Source organism: Canis lupus, chromosome 30 (assembly GCF_003254725.2).
Source record: "Canis lupus dingo isolate Sandy chromosome 30, ASM325472v2, whole genome shotgun sequence".
NCBI classification, from domain to species: domain Eukaryota; kingdom Metazoa; phylum Chordata; class Mammalia; order Carnivora; family Canidae; genus Canis; species Canis lupus.
Window position 1 is genome coordinate 21,362,124 of NC_064272.1, and position 24,434 is coordinate 21,386,557.

At 34.7% G+C, this 24,434-nt stretch overlaps 1 protein-coding gene across 5 annotated transcripts in view; it reads right to left on the reverse strand.

Annotated features, from left to right (window-relative positions):
* NEDD4 (NEDD4 E3 ubiquitin protein ligase) overlaps window positions 1-24,434 on the reverse strand; it is a 122,809-nt gene that overhangs the window by 33,146 nt on the left and 65,229 nt on the right. For all 5 annotated transcript variants that reach the window (XM_025472713.3, XM_025472715.3, XM_049104097.1 and 2 more), the window contains 3 exons: window positions 6,762-6,812; window positions 5,260-5,321; window positions 2,130-2,232 (listed from right to left, as the gene is read on the reverse strand). In XM_025472713.3, the coding sequence (XP_025328498.1) occupies window positions 2,130-2,232; window positions 5,260-5,321; window positions 6,762-6,812 (216 nt within the window). The remainder of the gene's footprint in view (window positions 1-2,129; window positions 2,233-5,259; window positions 5,322-6,761; window positions 6,813-24,434) is intronic.

The window sequence follows — 24,434 nt, forward strand, 5'->3', positions numbered from 1 at the left end:
GTATAGAATGCCTCCCTATGAAACATGTATCAAGCTAACCACACAAATCACAAAATAATTTTATAAATATCAATGAATGTCATTTAATTACTAATTTAATGGAGTCAAAGAGTATTAGAAAGAAACCATTCAGAGCTAAAACATATGTTATACATTAATCTCACAAAATACATACAACTAAATCTAAATTTGCAGAGGGTACAAAAATCAAATGTTAAATAATAATCTATTATAGCCAGACTTTGAAGTACTAAGGAATACAGATTGCCCCAAGAGCAAGCCTCTTTTGAAAATGACAATTGTTTTCTTTAAATAGTAAAATTTTGTATATTCAGTTACAAACTAGATGTCAGACAAGACTTCTCTGGTCATTAGCTACACAGAAGATAAATAAGCACAGATTCATGTGTTTGAATTCCTAGGGCCTTTCATAAATAAACTCCTACATGCTTACATCTCCTGAAATTATAAGGTGCATTCTGAGGGAATTCAAACATTGAGACCTGAGACCACAAAATGAAGCAAAGCAACTCTACCCACAGAAACTGAACTGTGAATAAGGTACCTGTGATATGTGTGTGTGGGCAAAACTTGGAGCAGGTTCCTAAATAATGAAACACTGTTAATTTTTTTTAAGTTACTAAATAAAGAATTTTCTTCCTTTATGGCAGGCATCCTTCACTGCAAACAGAATTCAATTATGCAAGATATCCTGTGCACCAAAATGCCAGGCAGAGAAACTTCAACCCAATAAATATCTAAAATTTTTAAAAAGTGATTATAATATGATAAATCAGATAAAAAGTAAAAAAAGAAAAGGTACTCAAATAAGCAAATATAGACTTAAGAGAAGATATCAATTTTTTTGCTTGCCAAACTAAGGGCTAACTATATTCTGTGATTTAAAGAAAAAAGTTCTTTCCTTCTATTATTACAGATTTTCTCATAAAGTAAAATCTTATTCCCAGAGGGGCACCTGGGTGGCTAAGAGTCTGATGCTTGATCTCAGCTCAGGTCTTGATCACAGGGTTGTGAGTTCAAACCCCATGTTGGACTCCGTGCTGGGAGTGGAGCCTATTTAAAAAAATGCCCAGAAAGCTCTGTTGCAAAAGCACAGCTTGTTCTCAAGCTTTCTTTCTCAAGGTATGTGGGTGTATGAAGTCGAGGCCAGTGCTGGGGGAGGTCCCTCACCTTTACAATTCTTCTGGAGGTTTACCAGACCCTCAGCAAAATGGCATGACTATTAAAGAAGGCACACACAAGAAAACTCTCCAAAGCAAATTGGTACCAATATACTGTGTGCTTTCGGTAAATGTCGCTTTAATGGGAATGTCAAGAGACAGGTGTTTTTCTTCTGGAAGAAATCCTAGAGGTCATTTGGTAGAATACAGTCATTCTACAAATGAAGAGCCATGGTTCAGAGACATTCAACAATTCACACAGTCACTTAGCTCATTAGTAGCACAGCTTGGGATGAGAATTCCAGTCTCCGAATCCCCATCCAATTCTATCCCAAACACATGCTCTCTAACTCTTCCTCACTCACCCTCAACGCATGTAGCTCTGCCCAAATACTTGACTTGGGCTTTTTCTTATTCTGTCATCCATGAAAATTGTTAAATTCTATTTGCCCCAAATAAATACAGCCTTTTATCAGATTATTTGAATTCTTTCCCTCTCTCATTCCCTCCTTACTTCTGAACCCTCTCAGCCTCCCCCCAACCATGAGCAGAAAAGTAGTCTTCTCAAAATTTCCATATTTAACTTACAAATAGTAAATTGTATTCTTACTTTAATGGAAAGGAATAGGACATGGTCTTAGAAAATTCTAAAAAAACGGAAAGAGTTAATGACTTAATTACAATAAATGCCTTCATTTATAAACATCATATTCTCTATTCACTAACCTTTAAGAATGCCATCAATAATGGCCATTCTACAGAAATGTCCTTAGAAGTAAGAAATAAATATTTAATGAACACTTGTGTAAAATACACAAATGCCCATGTAAATAATTTTTATTGTATACATTAACTTCATTGAATAAAGTTATTTTTTCTTCAAAGGATAGTAAAATAAGAAATGAGATATTTTCTTTTCAGTTGAATCAAAAATTTATAAAATCTCACCTCTAGTTCCTCGGCCTGTTCTGCGTTATCTTCTTCTGAGCCACTGGTTTTAGGTAAATAAGTCATTTTTAATCTCAAATAACCTTTAACTCTTGATTTGTGACTGTAGAAAACAAAATAATTATTCACAAAACTTTAAGAAGAAAAGCATTCATTTAACAAGAATTTACTGAATACCTACCAGCTACTAGAGGAGACCCAAAGACAAGCTTGAGGACAGAAGATATCTAGGCAAAGGAGTGAGTGGTGGAGAAAATTTAACAAATACAAATAAATGTTATGAAATAAATAAGACATGAAGGAAGTGTGACTGACAGATTTGGGAGGAGGAGAATAAGCATCTGAGTAGGTGCTAGCAGACTGGGGAGGATTTTGACCCAGGTAAGTGAAGGGAAAAGCATATGAGTGGAGAAAAGAGTAAAAATGAGTGAACAGATGGGAAAGCTGGGGAAGAGTAAAGGAAATGGTCATGGTTGGGCTTGGCTGGCCTACAGGATACATAGGGAAGGTAGGGTTGATCCAGAGGATGAGGTCCATGTGAAACAAGAGAACTTTTGATGTTATTTTGCACACACTGGGAAGCCAGAGTACTTGGGGGGATAGAGAAAGGCATCCTCAGAGATGTGCTTTGAGGATCTTAATCTCCTCAGACTGTAGAGGATGACAGAAAAGTGGAGAGCAAGACCTGGTGTCTGGAACTTACTGTCTTTCTTTGACAGCTGTTTGAATCTATCATACATTAATTTATCTACTCTATTTTCATAATGTATCTTGTATCACCTCTTCGAATAATGAGTTGTCCAAGCTAAAGGCTGCTGTCGTATTAATACTTAAAAGAATTTAAATCTGTCTATTGCTGCCACCAAAGCTAGCATCTTACTTAAGAAATCCTTCCTTGTCCTCACTTTCTGTACAGATTGTTTGATGATTTTTATAGATATCAGCTATGTAACTCATTACCCTTTTCTTTCTTTCTTTCTTTCTTTCTTTCTTTCTTTCTTTCTTTCTTCTTCTTTCTTTCTCTTTTTCTTTCTTTCTCTTTCTTTCTTTCTTTCTTTCTTTCTTTCTTTCTTTCTTTCTTTCTTTCTTCCTTCCTTCCTTCCTTCCTTCCTTCCTTCCTTCCTTCCTTCCTTCCTTTTTTTTTCTTTCTTTCCTTCCTTCCTTCCTTCCTTCCTTCCTTCCTTCCTTCCTTCCTTATCTATCTATCTATCTATCTATCTATCTATCTATCTATCTATCTATCTATCTATCTATCTATCTATCTATCTATCTATCTATCTCATTTATTCATGAGAGGCACAGAGAGAAAGGCAGAGACATAGGCAGAGGAAGAAGCAGGCTCCCTGTGGGGAGCCTGATGTGGGACTCGATCCCAGGACCCTGAGCCAAAAGGCAGGTGCTCAACCACTGAGCCACCCAGGTGCCTCTACCCTCTTTCTTTCTGGACAAAAAAAGCCCCACCTTTTATTCTATATTCAAGAGATACTCCCTTCCTCACCTATCCCACTTAATCTCTTAGGTGTTCCTTGTACAGTTCTCATGAATTTGCAAACTGTAGCTTTCTTGAGTGGTCAACAGAATCCCTGATGCTATTTTCCAAGGCCACTAATATGGCTCATGTGTCCATTTTTAAGGGAGAGTGCACACTGACTTATTGATATAACAGATGGATACAGAAAACTTGCTCAGAAAATGGTTTATACAAGAGTTTCTCTATAGTGATATGTTTCATATCTTTTTTTAAAAAGATTTTATTCATTTATTTATTTTAGAGATAGAAAGAGCATGAGTGAGATTCGGGGGAGGGGCAGAGGGAGAGGGACAAAAGACTCCCCGCTGAGCAGCGAGCTTGATTCAGGGCTTGATCCCAGGGCTCTGAGATCATGTCCCGAACCAAAATTCAGAGTCAGCTGCTTAGCTGACTGAGCCATCCAGGTGTCCCTCATGTCTTTTCAACTAGACAATAAGCCTGTGGGTTTGCACCTAATGGGGCAAAGTAGCATCAGAAAGTCTAAGAATGCAGTACATTTTCTCTTGATTTAAAGTTCTTTCTGCACTTGCAGTGATATCCAGTGCAGACAGAAGATGTAAATTATATATATATATATTTTTTTTTAAATTATATATTTTTAAAGATAATGATACTAGGAAGCATTTTACAAGGTTAAAAAGCAGGCTACTAGGGCAATCAAATAAGAGAAGAAAATATTTATTTATTCTTGGTATGCACATGCCACAATCAGTCTAAAGTTAAAGGAAGATAAGATTTACATTCCAAGACTTCTACAGAAGTTAAATATATGACTTCTCTTATAGAAAATAAATATTAAGAGAGCACTATCCCTTTTATTTTGCTTTAACAATTTATATTACAAAGAGTAATTAAATGTTTTAAATGAAAAATTTTACTAATTTCCCATCATATATCTTTCATTTTGTATTTTCTAGTTTTAAAAGCAAGACAAATACTATTGTATGGATATACAGATGTACTTCATTATTTTGACTTTGACTTTTTTGACAGTAAATCCATACATGTCCTCACTAGATTTTACTTGACTATGCGGTATAGATGGTCAAAAGGAGTTTTATTTGGAGTTTCATTTACAACTTAAGCTTAAAAATTTTAAGTTTAGGAAGATGGACTTATGAACATGCTATTTGGGTTTTAAATTCTAGTCACTGCTCATGTTATTTTCTCTAAATATTTGAGTTTTCTGAAATATTTTTAATTAATATATGCAAGACATAGTTAGGTTTTTCTGAAATTGGTTTTGTGTACGTCAAATTGGATATTGCTTTTGGTGGAAGTAATGTTTGTGATTTTTAAAAGGATAGTATGACAAAATTACATATACTTTAAAATAAATAATAAAACAATAACACCTTCTAGTCTGATAAATATTAAGAGGACAAGTCTTTCCTAAAGGGGTATGAATACTTTTCTATATGTTCAGAATTTTTGGTGCTGTGCATATATTACTTTTTAATCAGAAACAACAGTAAAGCTTTAAAAATAATATTTAGAAGTAGCTTATTTACACAGGTTTAAACTTTGAATTTCAAAAGAGACTACTATAATATATCATGAGATTTTAAAAATTAATGTTATTATTTTATATTTACTGACCTTCTTGGGTGAAGAACAAAATCCTTAAACGTATATGGTCTCTCCATTCTTGGATTTTCTGTCTAGAATAGAACAGTGGGTTTTCAAGATACATCTATAACATCAAAAACATGTACTTTTAAGGAATATTCATGAACTATGATCTAAGCCATAAGTGAAATTATAAGTGAGAAAAATGTGGCTTTAGCTCATTAAATGGTTATGACTGGTAGCTTGACAGGCCTTTCACTTTCCTATACCATAAAACTTGTGGCAACATCACATCTTAGTACCAAACAGGCTGAGCAGGTGCACTGTGCAGTCAATGGAGGGAAGAAGTAGAAACAAAGTAGAGTGGTTAGCATGTTGGCACCCAAAAGGAATATGGAATATATCTGATGCAAGCAGGTGGGCATGATTAGAGAGTAGAGGTCTTTCTAGGAGAACATAAAAGTAAAAAGCCTGGAATGTAAGATTGGATTAAATATATTATCAAAAGCTTGTGATCTCTAAAGACTTTGGAGAGCCAATAAATATCTCAAAAGATTGATATAGTAAAGAAGTATTACCTTTCTTATCAAATTCAACAGCCCTTTGCTTTTATTATTCTTTACTTCTCTCTTACGTTTTGCATTAACTACCCATTCGGTCTTAGAACTTTCCTTAAATTCTCATGGCATTATTTTACTTGTCAGGTTGTTCCTGGTTCTTATTGTCTGTCTTCTCTGATTGATCCATACTGCCTGAGGTTCAATGTCTGGCCTTTGATGCTCTCATCTATCTTACTTGGACAGCCCATCATTCTCAGAGATTCTGCTGTTACCTCGATGTGGTAACTCTCAATCCTTCCAGCCTCTTTCTCTACACAATTGATTTTTATATTTCTGTCGGCTGCCCACTTTAGACTTCCATTTTTCCTGTTTTCTCCTGAAATTCATTATGGCTAAAAATGAATATATTCTTTTTCAAAACAAAATGGCTTTCCTCCTACCTTTTCTGCTTAAGACACCACCTTGATCTCCCAAATTCAATCTGTATTATCATTACTTTTTGTTCATTTTTTTTCTCAACCTCCATTTCAGAAACCTGGCCCAAGAATGTTTCATTATGAAATGATTTCTGAATCTTACTTTCCTTCATTGTTGTTATATGCTTGGTCCACATTCAGGTTCACACCCATCACATTGTAAAGGATTTTAGGTTCTTTCTGTGAGACTAAGCTCTCCCCATTCTACTTATTCAGCAGATTATGTCCAAACTGATTTTCCTCAGACATGCTTTCCTGATGTCAACCAACCTCAGTAACTCTCTATTTCTTACTGGGGTTCATGTAAGGGAATCTTGAAAATAAAATTAAAATGGAAAATTGAGATGAGTTTTCATAAAATAATATGCTCAAGAATTAATAGCAGAATATATTTTACAAATCAAATATTTACATTTACTATCTTATGCATCTATAAGTATTTATTAGAAAAAAAAGAATTAACACAAAAATTAAAATCATAGACATCTCTACCAACCGGTAATGGATAAAGAGGAACATCCACTTGACCTAGGAAATCATCTCTGGTCTATAAGAAAAAGAATAAAAAGTAAGATTAGTAATGTGCTCAATGTTTTTATAAAAATTGGTAAGCTATTGCCATCATTCACAAAAAATGTAGAAGTCTTTTTTTGTTTAATCCCATGCAATATCAATGGAAAATAAAAGGGGATATGGTACAATTTGTGGTAATGGTAGAATAGGGTATATTAGACCAATCCCTTTGCAGATAATAATTATATACTCTGAAAGAAACAGAAAAACTATTTGAAAGTACTATGGAGTTACCACAAACAAGCAGAAACTGAAGGGGAGTCAATCTTTGGAAGAAGAAACTTATTGCACAGGATTCAAATTTACATGGCTTTTTACCTAATAGTACTTCACAGTTCATATAGCAGTACAATTAGAACTCAAGCAGAAATTTGACATCTTACTCATTTGGGGAGTATGAAGAACTAGCTAGAGGTTAATAGAATAACTAGAAAGCGAGGGGGGACAATCTCTGAAAGAAAGAAGCCACAGAAATCCCTCCAAATCTATACATAAACTCTACCCAAATTCTTAGCTGATTCCTGAACTGTATATATGAAAGGCAGCAGCTGGAACATTGAGCATAGATTTTAGCTGATGTTCACCTAAGAGGAGAGAGCATTGGATCTCAGCTAAGTCAACAACTTGCTAGAACAAAAGTCAACACTCTTCAGGGAAAGAGAGTAAAATTTACTGTCTCAATCAGGTACCACATACACTGTCCAATACACAATAAAAAGTTACTAAACATGCAAAGAAACAGAAAAATGTGATCCAGCACCAAGAGGAAAAGTCCTTAATAGAAACTGGCCACAAGATAAGCCAGATCTTGGAATTAGCAGACAGAGAAATTAAAGCAGCTATGAAAAAGATGCTCAAGGACTTAAAAGGAAAATAAAGTCATAATGAATTGAAGGAGGGGGAATCTTAGTAGTGAAATGGAAACTATAAAACTGAATAAGGGCAGCCCCAGTGGCGCAGCGGTTTGGTGCCGCCTGTAGCCTGGGGTGTGATCCTGGAGACCCGGGATCGAGTCCCACATCGGGTTCCCTGCATGGAGCCTGCTTCTCCCTCTGCCTGTGTCTCTGCCTCTCTCTCTCTGTGTCTATGAATAAATAAATAAAATATTTTAAAAAACTGAATCAAATGTATATTTTGAAATATATATAGGACTAAAAAATGTAACATCTGAATTAAGGATCACTAGATAGGCTTAACATATGATTAAAGGTGACTGGAGAAAAGTTCTGTGAACTTTTAAGATATACCAATATAATTTATATAATATGAAAAGTAAAAAGGACTTATGGAAAAGTTTCATGCAATCTAACATATGTGTAACTGGTGTGCCAGAAATAGAGAAGAGGGAAGGGACAGGGGGAGAAAGAGAAAGAGAGAAAGGAAGAGTATAGGAGAAAAAAATATTGGAAGAAAAAAGTAGCCAGCTTCCCCAAACATTAATATCTTACATAACCATAGTACAATGATTAAAACCAGGAATACTATTTTTTGGAGGAAATAGTAATACTTTTATATATCTAATCTTTTATTCTTAAGTTTAAATCATAAATAAAAATCTATATACATAATGGTATCTGTCACCCATATTTATCAAAGTAGTTGTAGTAACATAAAAACCTTGACCCTCCCATGCAAGTTGCCAGAGCAAAAGAGGGTTAACTGTTCAATAAACTACTTTCAGTATCCATCCACATACTCTTTTTTAAATTAAGATATAGTAAACAGGGATCCCTGGGTGGCACAGCGGTTTGGTGCCTGCCTTTGGCCCAGGGAGCAATCCCGGAGACCCGGGATTGAATCCCACTCGGGCTCCCTGAATGGAGCCTGCTTCTCCCTCTGCCTGTGTCTCTGCCTCTCTGTCTCTCTCTGTGTGACTATCATGAATAAATAAATAAAATCTTAAAAAAAAAAAAGATATAGTAAACATATAACATTATATTACTTTTAGGTATATGACATAATGAATCAGTATTTGTATATATTGCAAAATGATCACAAGTTTATTTAACATCTATCACCACACATATTTTTTTCCTCTTGTGATAGGAACTTACAAGATTTGCTCTCTTAGCTTCAAAATATGCAATATAGTATTACTTCTAGTTGCCATACTGCACATTACACTCTCATTTTTTAACTGGAATTTTATACCTTTTGACTCCCTTTATCCATTTCACCCACCTCCACCCCCTGACTCTGGAAACTACCAATTTGTTCTCTGTATCCAAGAGGACATTTTTTTTTTTTTAAGATTACACAAATGAGTAAGATCATATGGTATTTGTCTTTGTCTGACTTATCTGACTTAGCATAATATCTTCAAGGTCTGTCCACGTTGTTGTAAATGGCAAAATTTCACTTTTCTTTATGCTGAATAATATTTCATCATATATATATATATATATATTCTCTCTCTCTCTCTCTCTCTATATATATATATATATATATATGTATATATATATCACTACATATTCTTTATCCATTCATCCACTGATGGACCCTGAACGTTGTTTCTATAGCTTGAATATTATAAATGGTGCTGCAGTGAAATGGAGGTGCAGATATCTTTTCAAGTTAGTGTTGTCATTTTCTTTGGAAAAATACCCAGCTGGTATAATGTTTTCTTTGGAAATACACATCCTATGTCTTGTCTTTTTGATAATAGCCATTCTGACAGGTGTGTGGTGATATTTGATTATAGTTTTCATTTGCATTTCTTTGATGATGAGTAGTGTTGAGCATCTTTCCATGGGTCTGTTGGCCATATGTATGTCTTCTTTGGGAAAATTTCTATTCAGATCCTCTCCTCATTTTCTAAATCAAATTGTTTATTTGTTTGCTATTGAATTGTATGAAAAACCAGGAATACTATTAGCTAATCTACAGACCTTACTCAAATTTCACCAATTATCCCATTAATTTTGCTCCAGGATCCAATTCAGGATCCCACAATGCACTTAGTTATCATGCCTTCTTAATAATGTCCCTTAATCTGGAAAGTATCTCAGTCTCTTTGTCTTTCATAATCTTGACTCTTATGAAGAATAATGGCTAATTATAGAATGCCCATCAATTTGTATTTGTGTATGTTTCTTCATGGTTGAATTTAGGTTATGCACTTTTTTTGCAAGATTACCATAAAGATAATATTGGAACCCTTCTCAGTGTATCATGTCAGTAGTCAATAAACACGGAATCTTATACATTACGGACAGTTAAGAACCACTAAATATTTGAGGAAAGTCTGTAACATGAAAAACAGAGACCTAACCCCCTCCCCCCATAAAAACCAAACAGAAAGAAGGGAGTCAGATGAATCAGAATAAATTCAGACTGTAAGAGAAATACTTTAGAAAAACTACAGTTAACATTCTCAGAGGTAAGAGATGAAACATCTGTCAAACAGAATAGGAGGTTATAAAAAAAGAAGCACTTAGGGAACAAAAAAGAGCTGTTGGGAATTCAAAATATAACTGAAATAAAAAGTTTAATATACATTGGGAAATAGAGTTAAAGAAATTTCTCAGAAAGTAGAACTAAAAGACAAAAGAAAAGACTTATTCCCAAAATAAGGAAATTACAGGATGAATTTAAGTCCACATCTAAAAAACAGGCATTCCAGAGAGAAAAAGGAAAGGGAAGAAATGATCAAAGAAATATTTTAAGAAACTTCTCTTAAACTCAAGCAAATGAGTTTTGAGAGCAAAAGGTCCCAGTGAGAGTTAGGCAAAATCCATGAAAAAAAGATGCACAGCAAGGCACATCATTGTGACATTTCAGAGCACCAGAAATAAAGAAATTCTAAGCTTTTAGACTTGGAAAGACACAAAGCAGATTATACACAAAACTGAAAGACAAGAGAATAATGTCTTCTAAATTGTGGGAGAAAAATATTTCTTACATTGAATTCTATACCTAGCCAAAGTATCTTTTTTAATAATAAAGGTAGAATAAAGACATTTTCAAACACTGGTTTTCTTTGTAAGGTAAGAGAGGATGTACCTCCACCAAAATAAGGGAGTACATTATGGTAAGGGAAGATGCAGAAAAAAAAAAAAAAAAGATGCAGGAGATTCAAGATGGGAGACAAGAAAAGAGGAGCCTCCAAATGATGGGGAAGGGAACTTTCAGAATAACTATAGTGTAAAATCTACAGAAAAACCAGCATATAACTGGAGCAGGAAGACAAATGGTTATAAGAAGGATGTTTCCAGAAGACCAGGAATAACCTTATCTACCTAATAGGCTTTTGTTAAAACTAAATAATGTACATATACTGCTTTACATAATACCCAGAATGTGATAAGCATTAAATAAATGTTAGCTGTCGTATTTGAAATGCTGGATTTTGTAATGAAGCCCTGCTCCTTTTCCAGAAAAGTCTGTGGACATTTCAAACAGGTACATACAATAAAGGAGTATAGCTCGAGACTGAAGCCTAGCAAATTAGCTTAGTTTAGGGCCACATTTCTATTTCAGGGCATGAGCAAATAATTTCTGAAATGGGCAAGTTAGCTTTTAGTTATACCTTCAAAGCTCTTCTATAGTATGGTTCTTTACTCCTGTTTTTATTTCAAGTAGATGTTATACTCTAAATTTGGTCTTTAAGAAGCTATAAATAAGAAAATAAAATGCAACAAAATATAGTAAAATCCTAACCAGGGCTGACTGAGGAATAAAATATTTTGGTTAATTTAGTTTAGGTTTGGCCAAATAGAGAAATAAGTCACTTTTTGGGGGGGAGGGTTGTCTTATTGAATAGCCTTGCCCTAATAACCTGAATAGAGTAAACGTTTACCTGTTTGATAATTCATGATCTTGCAGTGCTTCAAAAACATGGTTGTGATCAATCACCACTGGAGTTAACACAGTTACTGAATAGAATTTCTCAAGCTGGGCACTATTGACAAAATGAGCCAGATAATTTTTTGTTGTTGTGGGGGCTGTTCTGAGCATTGAAGGATGTTAGCAACATTCTTGGATTCTACCCACTAGATGTCAGTGGCACCCCTCCACCAGATGTGACAATCAAAACTGTCTCCTACCATTGCCACATGTCCCCTGGATGGCAAAACTGTCCCTGGTTGAAAGCCACTGCTAAAGAAGGTATAAAACAGAATGTCTCCAACAATGAGTAAAAGACCCTCCCTTTTCAAATAACACTTTTACTGAGATAAAATTCATAAAATATACAATTCATCCATTTAAAGTGCACAATCAACTTTAGAACATTTTTGTCACTCCAAAAAGAGTGACACCAGTCACTCCCTATTTCCTCCCTCTCTCTTTAGCCCCAGGCAACTATCAACTATCAACTACCTTCTGTCTCCATGGATTTGTCTATTCTAGACATTTCATATAAATGGAGTCATATAATAAATGGTCCTTTATCACTGGCTTCTTTCACTGATAATGTTTTCAAGGTTCATTCACATTGTAGCAAGTATTGGTATTTTATTCCTTTTTAAATTCTGAATATTATATTGTATGGATATATCATATTGTCTCTTTATCAGTTGGTTGACATTTGGGTTGTTACCATTTCTTAGCTATCATAAAAAATGCTGCTATGAATATTCACATACAAGTTTTTGTGCTGACATATGTTTTCATTTCTCTTGGGTATATACTTAGGAATAAAATTACTGGGTCATGTATAACTCTGTTTAACCTTTTGAGGAACCACCATACTTTCCAAAGTGACTGTACCATTTTATATTTCCATCACTACTATCTGAAGGTTCCAATTTCTCCATATCCTAAACAACACTTATTATTACCTATCTTTTAGATATAGCCCTCCTAGTTGGTATGAAGCAATCTCTAATTGTGGTTCTGAAAAAAAATTTTTTTTTAATTAATTGTGGTTCTGTTTGCATTTCCCTGATGGCCAATGACGACGTTGAACATCTTTTCATGTACTTATTGTTCTACTTATATCTCAAAATCTCTTAACTTAGAAATCTTCCCTACAGATTCAGTTTCCATTGCAGAAGCAGTGCCTGTCATTATAGAAAGAAGGAAAACATCTTATTCAATATATTGCTCCATATTCCTTGCTCACTGATTGCATTTCGTGAACAAAAACATAGAGCAAAAAATCCCACATATTGGAAATTTTCTTGTCTCAAGTAATTCTGGTATATAAAACATATTTTAAAATTTCTTACATCTTCTTTCTTTCATACAAGTGATTTGAAATGAGTTTCTTCTACTTAAAATGAAATGGTCCCAAAGAAGTATATTTCTAATACTAGAAGAATGAACCAATTTTCCAAACTAAAAGTCAATATACATGGTCTGAGGAGATGGAGAATATGAAACTGGGAACTATCCTGGAAATTCTGGGACATATGGTTGCTATAAATATAGGACAATTAGAGGTTCTTTTTCCATTTACAAAGAAAAAGCAATAGTTTTAAATTCATTCCTATGAAGGCAAGTCAGTCTGTGATGTTCATTAATGTTTCTCTAGCCAACCAATTGTTCCAAATTCTGAATATCAAGCATTTCTTTGCAAGAGTTATTTCCTATATTTGAACCGCTTGCAGCTTACTTTGTAAAGCAAATTTGCATTTGGTAAAATATAAGTAATTTTAAAACACCTGAAATCTGAGTAAGATTTCAGAACAGCAGGTGATTTTAAACAAGACCATTTGTAGTGGGCACAGTTCTGTCAATAAATAATACTATCATAGCTTTGAAGAATACTGAATCCTTGCCTTTAAAAAGTTTCCACTAACTTGGAGTTAGAAATAATTTCCCAGGGCAAATCTACTGTATAAAGCAAAATAATAAAGGAAGACTCACTTCCTCACAATCAAAGCCAGACAACATAGCCAAAGTATTTTTTGCTGTAATATCCAACTTTTACTTTCAGTTATGTTTTTTAATCAGTGAAAATGAATTTTATACATGAATAAAAATAATTTTACATATGAATAACTTTATTATGTTAAATACAGCGTAGTTTCAGTTTGCAGACTTAACTATAAGCACTTTTTTTTTTAATCAAGATGATCTTTTAATTTTAAAACAAAGGTAATGCATATGCAGGGTATAATATCAAAAGGAAAAAGTTTCCTAGCCTCCATCTAACTCTACACTCTGTTCTTCCAAGAAGCAGTAGCTATTTTTGTGTGTTTGGTATGTTTGGGTCTGAAACTATTCAGAGTTTCTTTTCACATACTGTTATGCATCCTGCTCTTTTTCTCTTCAATAATATCTCCATGACTTTGTCCTTTGTCCAATATTAGACCATGTAGAGGTGCTTTACCCTTTTTTTTTTTTTTAAGATTTTATTTATTTATTTGAGAGACAGCACAGCGGGGTGGGGGGGAGCAGTAGAGGGAGAGGGAGAAGCAGGCAACCCATTGAGCAGGGAGCCAGATGTGGGGCTCAATCCCAGGACCCTGATCATGACCTGGGCCCAAGGCAGACTCTTTTTTTTTTTTTTGTCCAAGTCAGACTCTTAACTAAATGAGCCACCCAGGTGCCCAAATGCTTTACCTCTTTAATGGCTGTATAGTATGCCATTGTATAGAATACAAAATTTACTTCACTAGTTCCCTATTGACAGATATTTCAGTTGTTTCTAACCTTTTGCCTGTTACAAACAATGCTTCAGTGAATAAACTTCTATTTTTTATATTGCATGTATAACTGACATAATTTTCATTTTGTGTAATAATAAAGACTACAGTAGATTAATCTGAACTAATCTGAAGTGGAAACAGATCTCAGTGACTGACTGGATGTTACAGAAGGGAACTGTGTCCAGAGTAAACCAAAACCACATACCAATTTTCAAAGGTCAAAGATTCAAGATCAAAAGTGAGCATCTGAATTTTTACTCAGTGCCAATTAACCACTGTCTTCACACAGCTATATTCAAATTATCTATATGCAAATGTCATGATTCTTCTGTATAGATCACTAAAACTCTAAAAAAATTAATTGAAGGGCACCAAAAAAGAAACAATAAATTAATAGCTATAAAAATATTGAAACTGCAGGTGCTCGGTGGCTCAGTTGGTTAAGTGTCCAACTCTTGGTCTCAGCTCAGGTCTTGATCTCAGGGTTGTGAGTTCAAGGCCTGCATTGGGCTTCACACTGGGCATGGAGCCTACTTTAAAACTAACTAAATAAAAATAAATAAATAAATAAAAATGTTCAAACTGTTGTTAATCATATTTAAATTAAGTCAAGAGAGCAAGAGATATTCCAGAGATGATAAAAGAGTAAAAAGCTCTGAAGCTGAGAGAATAAAAGCCAAATTACCTAAAACCTCTTTGTGTAAGGTAGAATTTGAACTTTCATTCTATTATTTATGTTACGGTAATAAATATTTTCCTTCTTTGAACACATGAAAAGTTGATATCCTGACACAGAGGTATTAGTGCATGTGAATATCTGAGAAAAATAAGTAAGACTTTTATGAATGGACCCATTTATAGCATTTTAAAAAATGAGGGACTATATATTTTCTGCTTCCAAAATTTTATAAAATAACTATTATTTTTAATGAACAACCTTTCTCTCAAAATCTATACTACATGGATTCATACATCTTAAATGTTACCAAAAAAAAAAAAATCATAAAAACGACTCTAACTTTAGCTTGTTTTCTAACATATGCTGATCTTGTTAACTAAAACTACATGTGTATAGCTTCTACCTTCCTACTTCCATACTGACTCACTCTATACTATGACCTGCTTATTTTAAACGTTTTTCTGGAAGTTCAAGATTTATTGATTCAACCTTTTTAGTATGTTGAGGGGAAAATGGTGTTAGCTAAATAAACAGTATAATCTGATCTAGGCTATAAAGTCATAGTTACTGGATGTCTTTGCGTAAAGCAAACATTCAACGTCCCATGCTTGTGATCTGCTCAGCCAGCCAACCAGCCTGTCTGGTAAATTTAACTCTAAGACACAAGCTGTACTTGTTCTTTGACAATAGCTTCATACTGCTTGAAAATTTGGGTACAAGTGTTCTACAACTCTCACATTGGGTACAAGTGTTCTACAACTCTCACATTAGCAACTCTCACATTTTTAAAGGGATATTTACATAATAGACGGGGGAAGGAGGTCAAACCACTATCTGCATCAGTTTTGGCTTGAACTATCCTCCTCTGAATTTCAGCTTCTTTGGAGATCTCCACTTGATAATCATCACAGACTTGTGAGAACTGACAATTTACCTGGACGCATCCTCTATCTTTACAAGCTTTAAAGTTTAGCTTATAATTTACTGTCAGGATTTTCAAATACAAGCCATTTTTTACAAATATGCTACAGAGGAGAAGGACTTTAAAGCAGACAAGAACAGGAATCAGACCGTGTTATCAAACCTGAACAGGATTTTATATAATTATTTTCAAAATTAAGCTTTAGCATATCCAACATACTTTCATAAGAAATTTATATTGTATGCTCCTAAACTAAAGGACTAGAGGGATGCCTGGGTGGCTTAGCCGCTTGAGCGTCTGCCTTTGGCCCAGGGCATGATCCTGGGGTCCCGGGATTGAGTCCCACATTGTGTTCCCTGCATGGAGCCTGCTTCTCCCTCTGCCTGTGTCTCTGCTTCTCTCTCTTTGTCTCCCATGAATAAATAAATAAAATCTTAAACAACAACAACAACAACAACAACTAAAGGACTAGAGAATGTAAGAAGAAAGTTTTGCATTTATTACAACTTTCGCCTCCACTTCACAAAAGGTGAAGGGCTCATCAATTTTCTCCATGATTTCAAATTGGTATTTCCAACCAAAGGAAAGTTACAAAACGACTAAACATATAGTTATAATTTAACTAGGAAATACCACTAGGAAAGAAAAAAAAAAAAAAAAAAAAAGGAAATACCACTAGATAACTGATAAAAAGGGAAAGGCTCTTCCTTCCAGAGAGAAAAACATTCATTCTTGACTGAAAATAAAGACATAGACTCACTCTTCTGAGTGCCAATAAATTACGTACTACTTTTTTCTTTCTAGGAATGTCTGCCAAGCTATTAGGGAATATAGAAAAAGGTAAACTTTCAAAGAGATTGAAGCTAATAATCTCTGGACAATTCTATCTGAAGTCTAAATGAGAAATTAGTAGACAGCTTCCACTGTTGAGCAAGATCTAATGACTTTAAGACCCAAAGAGCTATGTAAAATCTCAAATTTAAAAACAAGTGAGTGTGAGAAGATGAACTTTAAATCATCACTATAAAATTGATTTTTAAAAAGCCAGGGCAGCTGGGGAAGTAGTATAGAGGCTTCTGCTGCCAACCTTCGTTTAGAGTTTCAAAAGATTCAGATTGAGTTCATCTACTCAAGTGTTTTTCAAATTTAGGGCAGAGGGTCTCAGAATCTGCAGTTCTTCCCAGTCATCAGGTGATACTAATGCAACTGATCTAGTAGTCACACCTAGAGAACCAGATCCCTATTCAATTCAATTTCTAAAGAAAACCAGGAAGAGTAAACAATGATAACAGCTAAAAGAGAATGAGCAGGACATCTCAATTTATCTATTTTTATCCTGGCTACTTTCAAATGGATTTGGTAGTTTGAAGATAACATACAATGTAAATTAAGACACTTCAAGATGACAGAACAGAACTCCTCTAAAAGAAGCAAAAGAAGTCAGGTTCTTGCATTTCTTTTTAGCTTGCAAAAATAAAAACATATTTCCTAATTATAACAATCCTCTTTTCAAAATTTTTGAAAACTTGCTATTGAATAAACATAATTTCTGCAGCATGTTCTGAAGAATCAAAGATCTGCTGGATACTAAGAGAGGTGGTCACATAATTGGGAAACATTTGGTTAAATAAAATTTATAAGTTTATTTCCTGTAGGACTTTAGGAACTTAACTTCACTAGCGTGTATAGTGACATTCTAAGAAATACAGCATGTGACACTACACAAACTTATTTCTCCATGGGATAAGGGTATATATGAGGTATCTTACAGACTGGTGAGAAACACATTTCAAAAATATTGGTCCAGAGGAAAAACTATAAATTCCTTAGCATGGGATGCTAGGCCTTTCTGAGCATTTCCAGTCTACCTTGCATCCTCATCTATTAATAAAACCTATGAGTTTTATCACTGAACAAATCCTGTATTTCCTCCTTTCAAACTCACTTGTGCTTCCCGGAAAGTTTTTTTTCTCTCTGCCTGTGTAAATCCTACTTATGAGGCCCAGATCAATGCCATTCTAATGAAACTTTTCTTGATGAGACTAAATTGCTGATTTCCTCTTCTATAATTCTACTTCCCTTGTATCTTTTAATATCTATATAATAGTTCTCTTCCACTCCAAAAAAATTATTAAAGCTTTTTAAAAAAAATTGAAATGGCCTGACTTACTTTATGTTAATTAATCCTTCCTTTATAAAAACTAGCTATTTAGACCACAAGAAGTACTCTATGATGTGGAGAGAACTTACGTAATACTTCTAACATTGTGAAACCAAATTAACAATGTGACGGGAAATGCTACAACACCCAAAGAAGATGGTATCAGATTTTCCTTTTTAGGCAATAGATTAAGTCCTGCTTGCCCATTTCAAGAGGGTTAGTATGTTGAACACCATTGGAGCAAAAATCAAAAGGGTTAAATGACCTGTTCAACTCTCTGTAGTCTGCCCGCCTTCTTCAACTTTGAACTCAGTTTTTTGCCACCACTGTGATATTGGTCTATTGATTCCCTGCTGTTTCTCACTGCTTTGACTATGGCTATGTTCCTGGATCATTTACTGGCTTTTCAGCCTCAGAAAAAGGTTTTCAACCAATTTTCTTTGAGTTGTAAGCGGCTGTCTTCCTTACAAAAGAGTAGCGTAACCTCTTCCCTACACTGTTTCCAGCCTTCCAGTGACCATGAACCACTCTCCTATCCTTGGCCTATGGAATCCACCACTTGCACTTGCAATCTCCACATGCACATAGTTGGTAAATTTTAAAAGACAGGATATTTTGCATGAATCTATTATTCAGGTCTCACTAGATTACAACTCTGATCTCCTATTAATACCATCCCCAAGTTTAACAAATAGATCCATGAGGTAAAATACACACTTAGATTCAGATGAAACTACCCCATTTAATAGTTTAAATATAACCTAAGAATCTTTAAAAATGTTTAAAGGGAAAGATTAAAAGTAATTCCTAAGTTTTGCCATATTGTACCGGGCCTACCAACATCTTGCTCATAGTAGGAAGTCGTTATTTAGCTCATTCTTTGGTCAGTTGCTCCAGATTTTAGTTTAGTCATTTTTAAAGGTAACTGAATCTGAAATCTAAAAACCACTAAACTTCATACCAAATATGTTTCTTCAGTACATTAGCTAGCATTAGTGGGTCTGGAGAACACCAACAATTCAGGATTTATCAAAAGTTTTCTGACTACTTGAATGAGGTGATCCTCCTGCAAACTGTTAAGGCACGCAAGCCTTGAGGCTACAATCATTTCAACTCTCTGATCCTTAGTTAATTTTACACCATTTTATATATTCTCTTTGTCTTCCTTGCTTAGACTGGCCCATCACAAGTTGGGAAGATGTCTTCTATTCTTCTGTATTTCACGACAAAAAAAAAAAAAAAAATCTAAAAAAACTGCTCGCTGGAGTTTCAGTAATATTTCCCCTAATCAACAAATAAGTATTAAACAGAAACAAGGTATAGTGACTGACAAATACTTTCAAAGATTTATTGTCAGTAAAACAAATATATTAAGACCTGAAGGGACTGGCCCAAGAATATCTCTAAACAACAAAGAAAATAATTTATTATCAAATGATTCCCAGTGTTTCTTCTCCTCCTCAACTTCCTCCTACCTCTCCCTCTCCTTTTCTTCCTCCTCTTTATTCTTCTTCATTATTTGTAAACTTTGATAGAAGACTACTTATATACTGATAGAAAGAAATGTCTTCTCTTTTTTTTTAAGATTTATTTATTTATTTATGATAGACACAGAGAGAGAGAGAGAGAGAGAGAGAGAGAGGGAGAAAGAGAGAGGCAGAGACACAGAAGGAGGGAGAAGCAGGCTCCATCCCAGGAGCCCGACGCAGGACTTGATCCCAGACTCCAAGATGGTGCCCTGGGCCAAAGGCAGGCGCCAAACCACTGAGCCACCCAGGGATCCCCAGAAATGTCTTCTCTAATAATTTTTGCCTTTTGAAATAATCTTTTAAGTTTTTAGAGAAATATCTCAGAAAAAGAAACTAATTATTCTTATGATTTGATTACCTGATCATTTGATCAAATGTAAATTTAGCTGATCTATAAACAGTTTTTAAAGTTTCCCCTAGGGTTGAAAACTCATATAATTTTTATTGAAGAATATAATGATCAATGAAAACAGGGGAGCAAGGGGGATGTGGGTTACTGTTGTTTAAGAAAATAAGAACTCAATGGATTCCTTTAAAACCAAAATTTCCTTGGTACCAGTGGAGAAAAATAATGTCACTGAGATGTGGCTCAACTCCTTCAGCTATTAAAGCTACCATGCACTGTTAGCTTTAGGCACCTTCCTCCATAGACTGGAGCACTGTCAAAGTTACAGGGGTATCAATGGCTTGAGGCTTAGAATGTAATGTTCTAGAGTTGTCCAACAGAACTTTCTGCAATAATGTAAATATTCTATATCTGTGCTGTCCAATGTGGCAGCCACTAGTTACTTGTGGCTACTGTAGTGGCTACTGACCACTTGAAATGTGTCTAGTACAGATGAGGTTCAGAATTTTAAAATTTGATTTCATTTAAATGAATTTAAATCTCCATAGCCATTGTTGTGCCCAAGATTGCGAATCCAAGAAACCACCAAGGAGCCGACACTGATGCAAACACACGAGGGTTTATTTACAAGCTCGAGTTTGGGTCCAAGTATACTCCATACAGCAGAGCAGGGGCTTGGACCCCAAAGTGGGTTACAGCTGGGTTTTTTATGGGCTGGTCTAGGGGATTTTCAGAAGGGATGAAGGAATCTTTTCCATTCCAATATGGGGGAAAGGGTGGGGGAGTTTCTTAAGATCTGATATGGGATTCTCTGCAGAGGGCATTCTGAGCTTTATTGTCTTTCCGATATGGGATTCCCTACCTAGGACATTCTGCAGTTTTTCCTGTAATGTTCAGCTCTTATTCCCAGGGGCCTAAGATGGCTGTACTTGTGCTAATGCTAAACTTGAGGTGGAATGGCTTCAATTTTTCTCGGCCTCCACACCATATGTGGTTACTGGCCACTGCATTGGACTGTGGAGTTTTAGCAAATTTTTTAGTGAGAAAATACTCTCTGGTTTTTTTTTTTCTTACTTTTAGTTCTTTCCCAGCTATTCAGACATGTCCCCAAAGTTGACTACTCCCCATCATACTGTATTTAGAATCATGACCACATTTTTAAAAATAAGGTTGGTTTATCATACCTAAGGAAAGGTTGAGTTAAACTTTGTTAAGTATGCCTTGGGGAAATAAGTCACCCTAAGAAAAGAAGGAGAAACTATTGCCCAGAGGGACACAGCAGTACCTGTGACAATGCCTGGAAATACAAAGCTAGCAATAGCAGTGCTTAACTGGACTGGATTTGTTCAAGAGTATGTGGTAGCCATCTCTTGGGAACCCCAGAAATAGTGAAGAGTATTTTACAGCTGCCAGGGATCTTTTGTGGATAGAAGGGCTAAATCAGTGAAATTTGGGTTATAACTGTTATTTTGTCTCCACTAGCAACTGTAGACTGATGAATTATGGGAAAACTGGGGTTACATTTATTGGTACGCAGATTTGATGGGCTTCTATCAGTATAATGTATATGAGCAGTTTTACCATCTGATAACATTTTTAAGTGACAATCCAGAATAACATCCAAAATAACTTTGGAAGGTTAAAAAAAAAAAATCCCAAGAGCCAAATACATACTTTCTTTCAGTAAACTGAAGGATAACTATAAGAGGGATAATTTAAAACCCCACCAGATGCACAAAACTATTTATATGAATTATATAAAATTGAGTTTTTGTGAGTATCCCAAAGATAATAACTATATAAATATGAAATTATAATAGCTGAGTTACTTAGCTTTTATCCTATTGATAACTGCCAACCAAACATTTTAATATAAAGATACATGGGCACACACCAGGGTGTGTTTCCTTTAGTTAAAAACCATTTTAAAATATGGAGATAATAGAAGATCATTTGGGGGCAGCCCCGATGGCTCAGCGGTTTAGCGCCACCTTCAGCCCAGGGCGTGATCCTGGTGACCCGGGATCGAGTCCTGCATTGGGCTCCCTGCATGGAGCCTGCTTATCCCTCTGCCTGTGTCTCTGCCTCTCTCTCTCTCTCTGTGTCTCTTGTGAATGAATGAATGAATAAAAAGGAAAAAAAAAAGAAGATCATTTGGTTCCAAAAGATCAAAATAAAATAAAAACCAAGTTATAATGTGTTTTTTACAAAGTACGGTATTTGGTGTTTTCAAATATTATAAACTCTGAGAAAATAATTTAAATGAAAACAGTGTTATTGATGAAACTGTAATATCTTAAAACAACTATTAATAGACTCTCTGAATAGGACCATATGTGTAAAAAAATAAAAAATTAATAATGCTCCACAACAGAAAGCATCAGGCCTAGATGGGCTCACTGGGAAATTCTACCAAACATTTAGGAAATAAATTATATCAATTCTCTATAAACTCTTTCAGAAGACAAAAGCAGAGGGGATGCTTCCTAATTCATTCTAGGAAGCTAGAATTACCCTAAAACCAAAATTAGACAAAGACATTACAAGAAAGGAAAACAATAGATCATTATCTCTCATGAACATTGATACAAAAATCTTCAACAAAACATTAGCAAATTGAATCCAACAATGTATAAAAAGAATTTATGCCATAACCAAGTGGGATTTAGACCAGGTATGCAAAATTATTTCCATATTTGAATATCAATTATTATGATCCATCATATCAACAGGCTGAAGAAGAAAAAAAAATCACAAGATTTTATCAGTAGGTGCAGAAAAAACATTTCACAAAACCCAATGGCAAACCATGATAAAAGCATCCAGTAAACTAGGAATAGAAGGGAACTTCCTCAATTTGATAAGGAATATCTACAAAAAACTTCCATCTGACATCATACTAATGAGTAAAAAAAAAAAAAACCCTAGAAGCTTTCCCACTAAGATCAGGAAGAAAGCAAGGATGTCTTCTCTCACCACCCCTTTCAATACTGTAGTGAAAGTCCTAGTCGATATAATAAGAAAAGGAAATAAAAAATATACAAATTTAGAAAGAAGAAATGAAACTGTCTTTTCAAATTATATTATTGTCTTTGTAGAAAATCCCAAAGATTTGACAAAAAAACAAAAAAACAAAACAAACAAAAAAACCTAAAACTCCTGCAACTAATCAACAATTATTCTGAGGTCATAGGATAAAAGGTTAATAGAGAAAATTCAATTCCTTTCCCATATACTAGCAATTAACAAGTAAAACTTGAAATGGGAACCACAGTATCATTTACATTAGCATCCCCCAAACAGAAATACTTAAATATAAACCTAACAAAATACAAGATCTACTGAAAAAAAAAAAAAAAAAGAAAGAAAACAACCCCACTGATGCATGAGTTTAAAGAAAAACAAAATAGAGGAAGAAATACTCCATGTTCACAGATAGGAAGACTCAATATTGTCAAGACATTGGTTCTTTCCAACTTGATCTATGCAATCTTAATTTTAATGCAATCCCAGTCAAAATCCTAGCAAGTTATTTTGTGAATTTCAAAACCTGATCTTAAAGTTTATATGGAGAGGCAAAAGAACAGTCAATAAAATAGTGAAGAACAAGAACAAAATTGAAGAAATGACACTACCTCACTATTAAACTACAATAATCCAGACGGTGTGGTAATGGTCAAAGATAGGCAGAGTTCAATGGAACAGGATAGAGAGCCCAGAAATAGACTCACATATAGTCAACTGATTTTTTTGTTGCTGTTATTTTTTATTTAAATTCAATTTAATGGGCAGCCCAGGTGGCTCAGCAGTTTAGCGCCACCTTCAGCCCAGGGCCAGATCCTGGAGACCCGGGATCAAGTCCCATGTCAGGCTCCCTGCGTGGAGCCTCCTTCTCCCTCTGCCTGTGTTTCTGCCTCTCTCTCTCTCTCTGTCTTCCATGAATAAATAAATAAAATCTTTAAAAAAAATGAAAAACATTCAATTTAACTAACATATACTGTATTATTAGTTCCAGAGGTAGAATTTAGTGATTCATCAGTTGTATATAACACCCTGTGCTCAAGTGCCTTCCTTAATGCTCATCACCCAGTTACCCCATCCTCCAAGGTCAACTGATCTTAAACAAAGGAGGAAAGACCATACAATGGATAAAAGATAGTCTCTTCAACAAATGATGCTGGGATGACTGGATATTCATATGCAAAAATAAATAAATAAATAAAAAAGAATCTAAATACAGACATTATATCCTTCATTAAAATTAACTCAAAATGGGTCAAAGGCCTAAATATAAAATGTAAAACTCTAAAGCTCCTTCAATACTGAGGAAAATCTAGATAATCTTCTGTTTGGCAATGACCTTT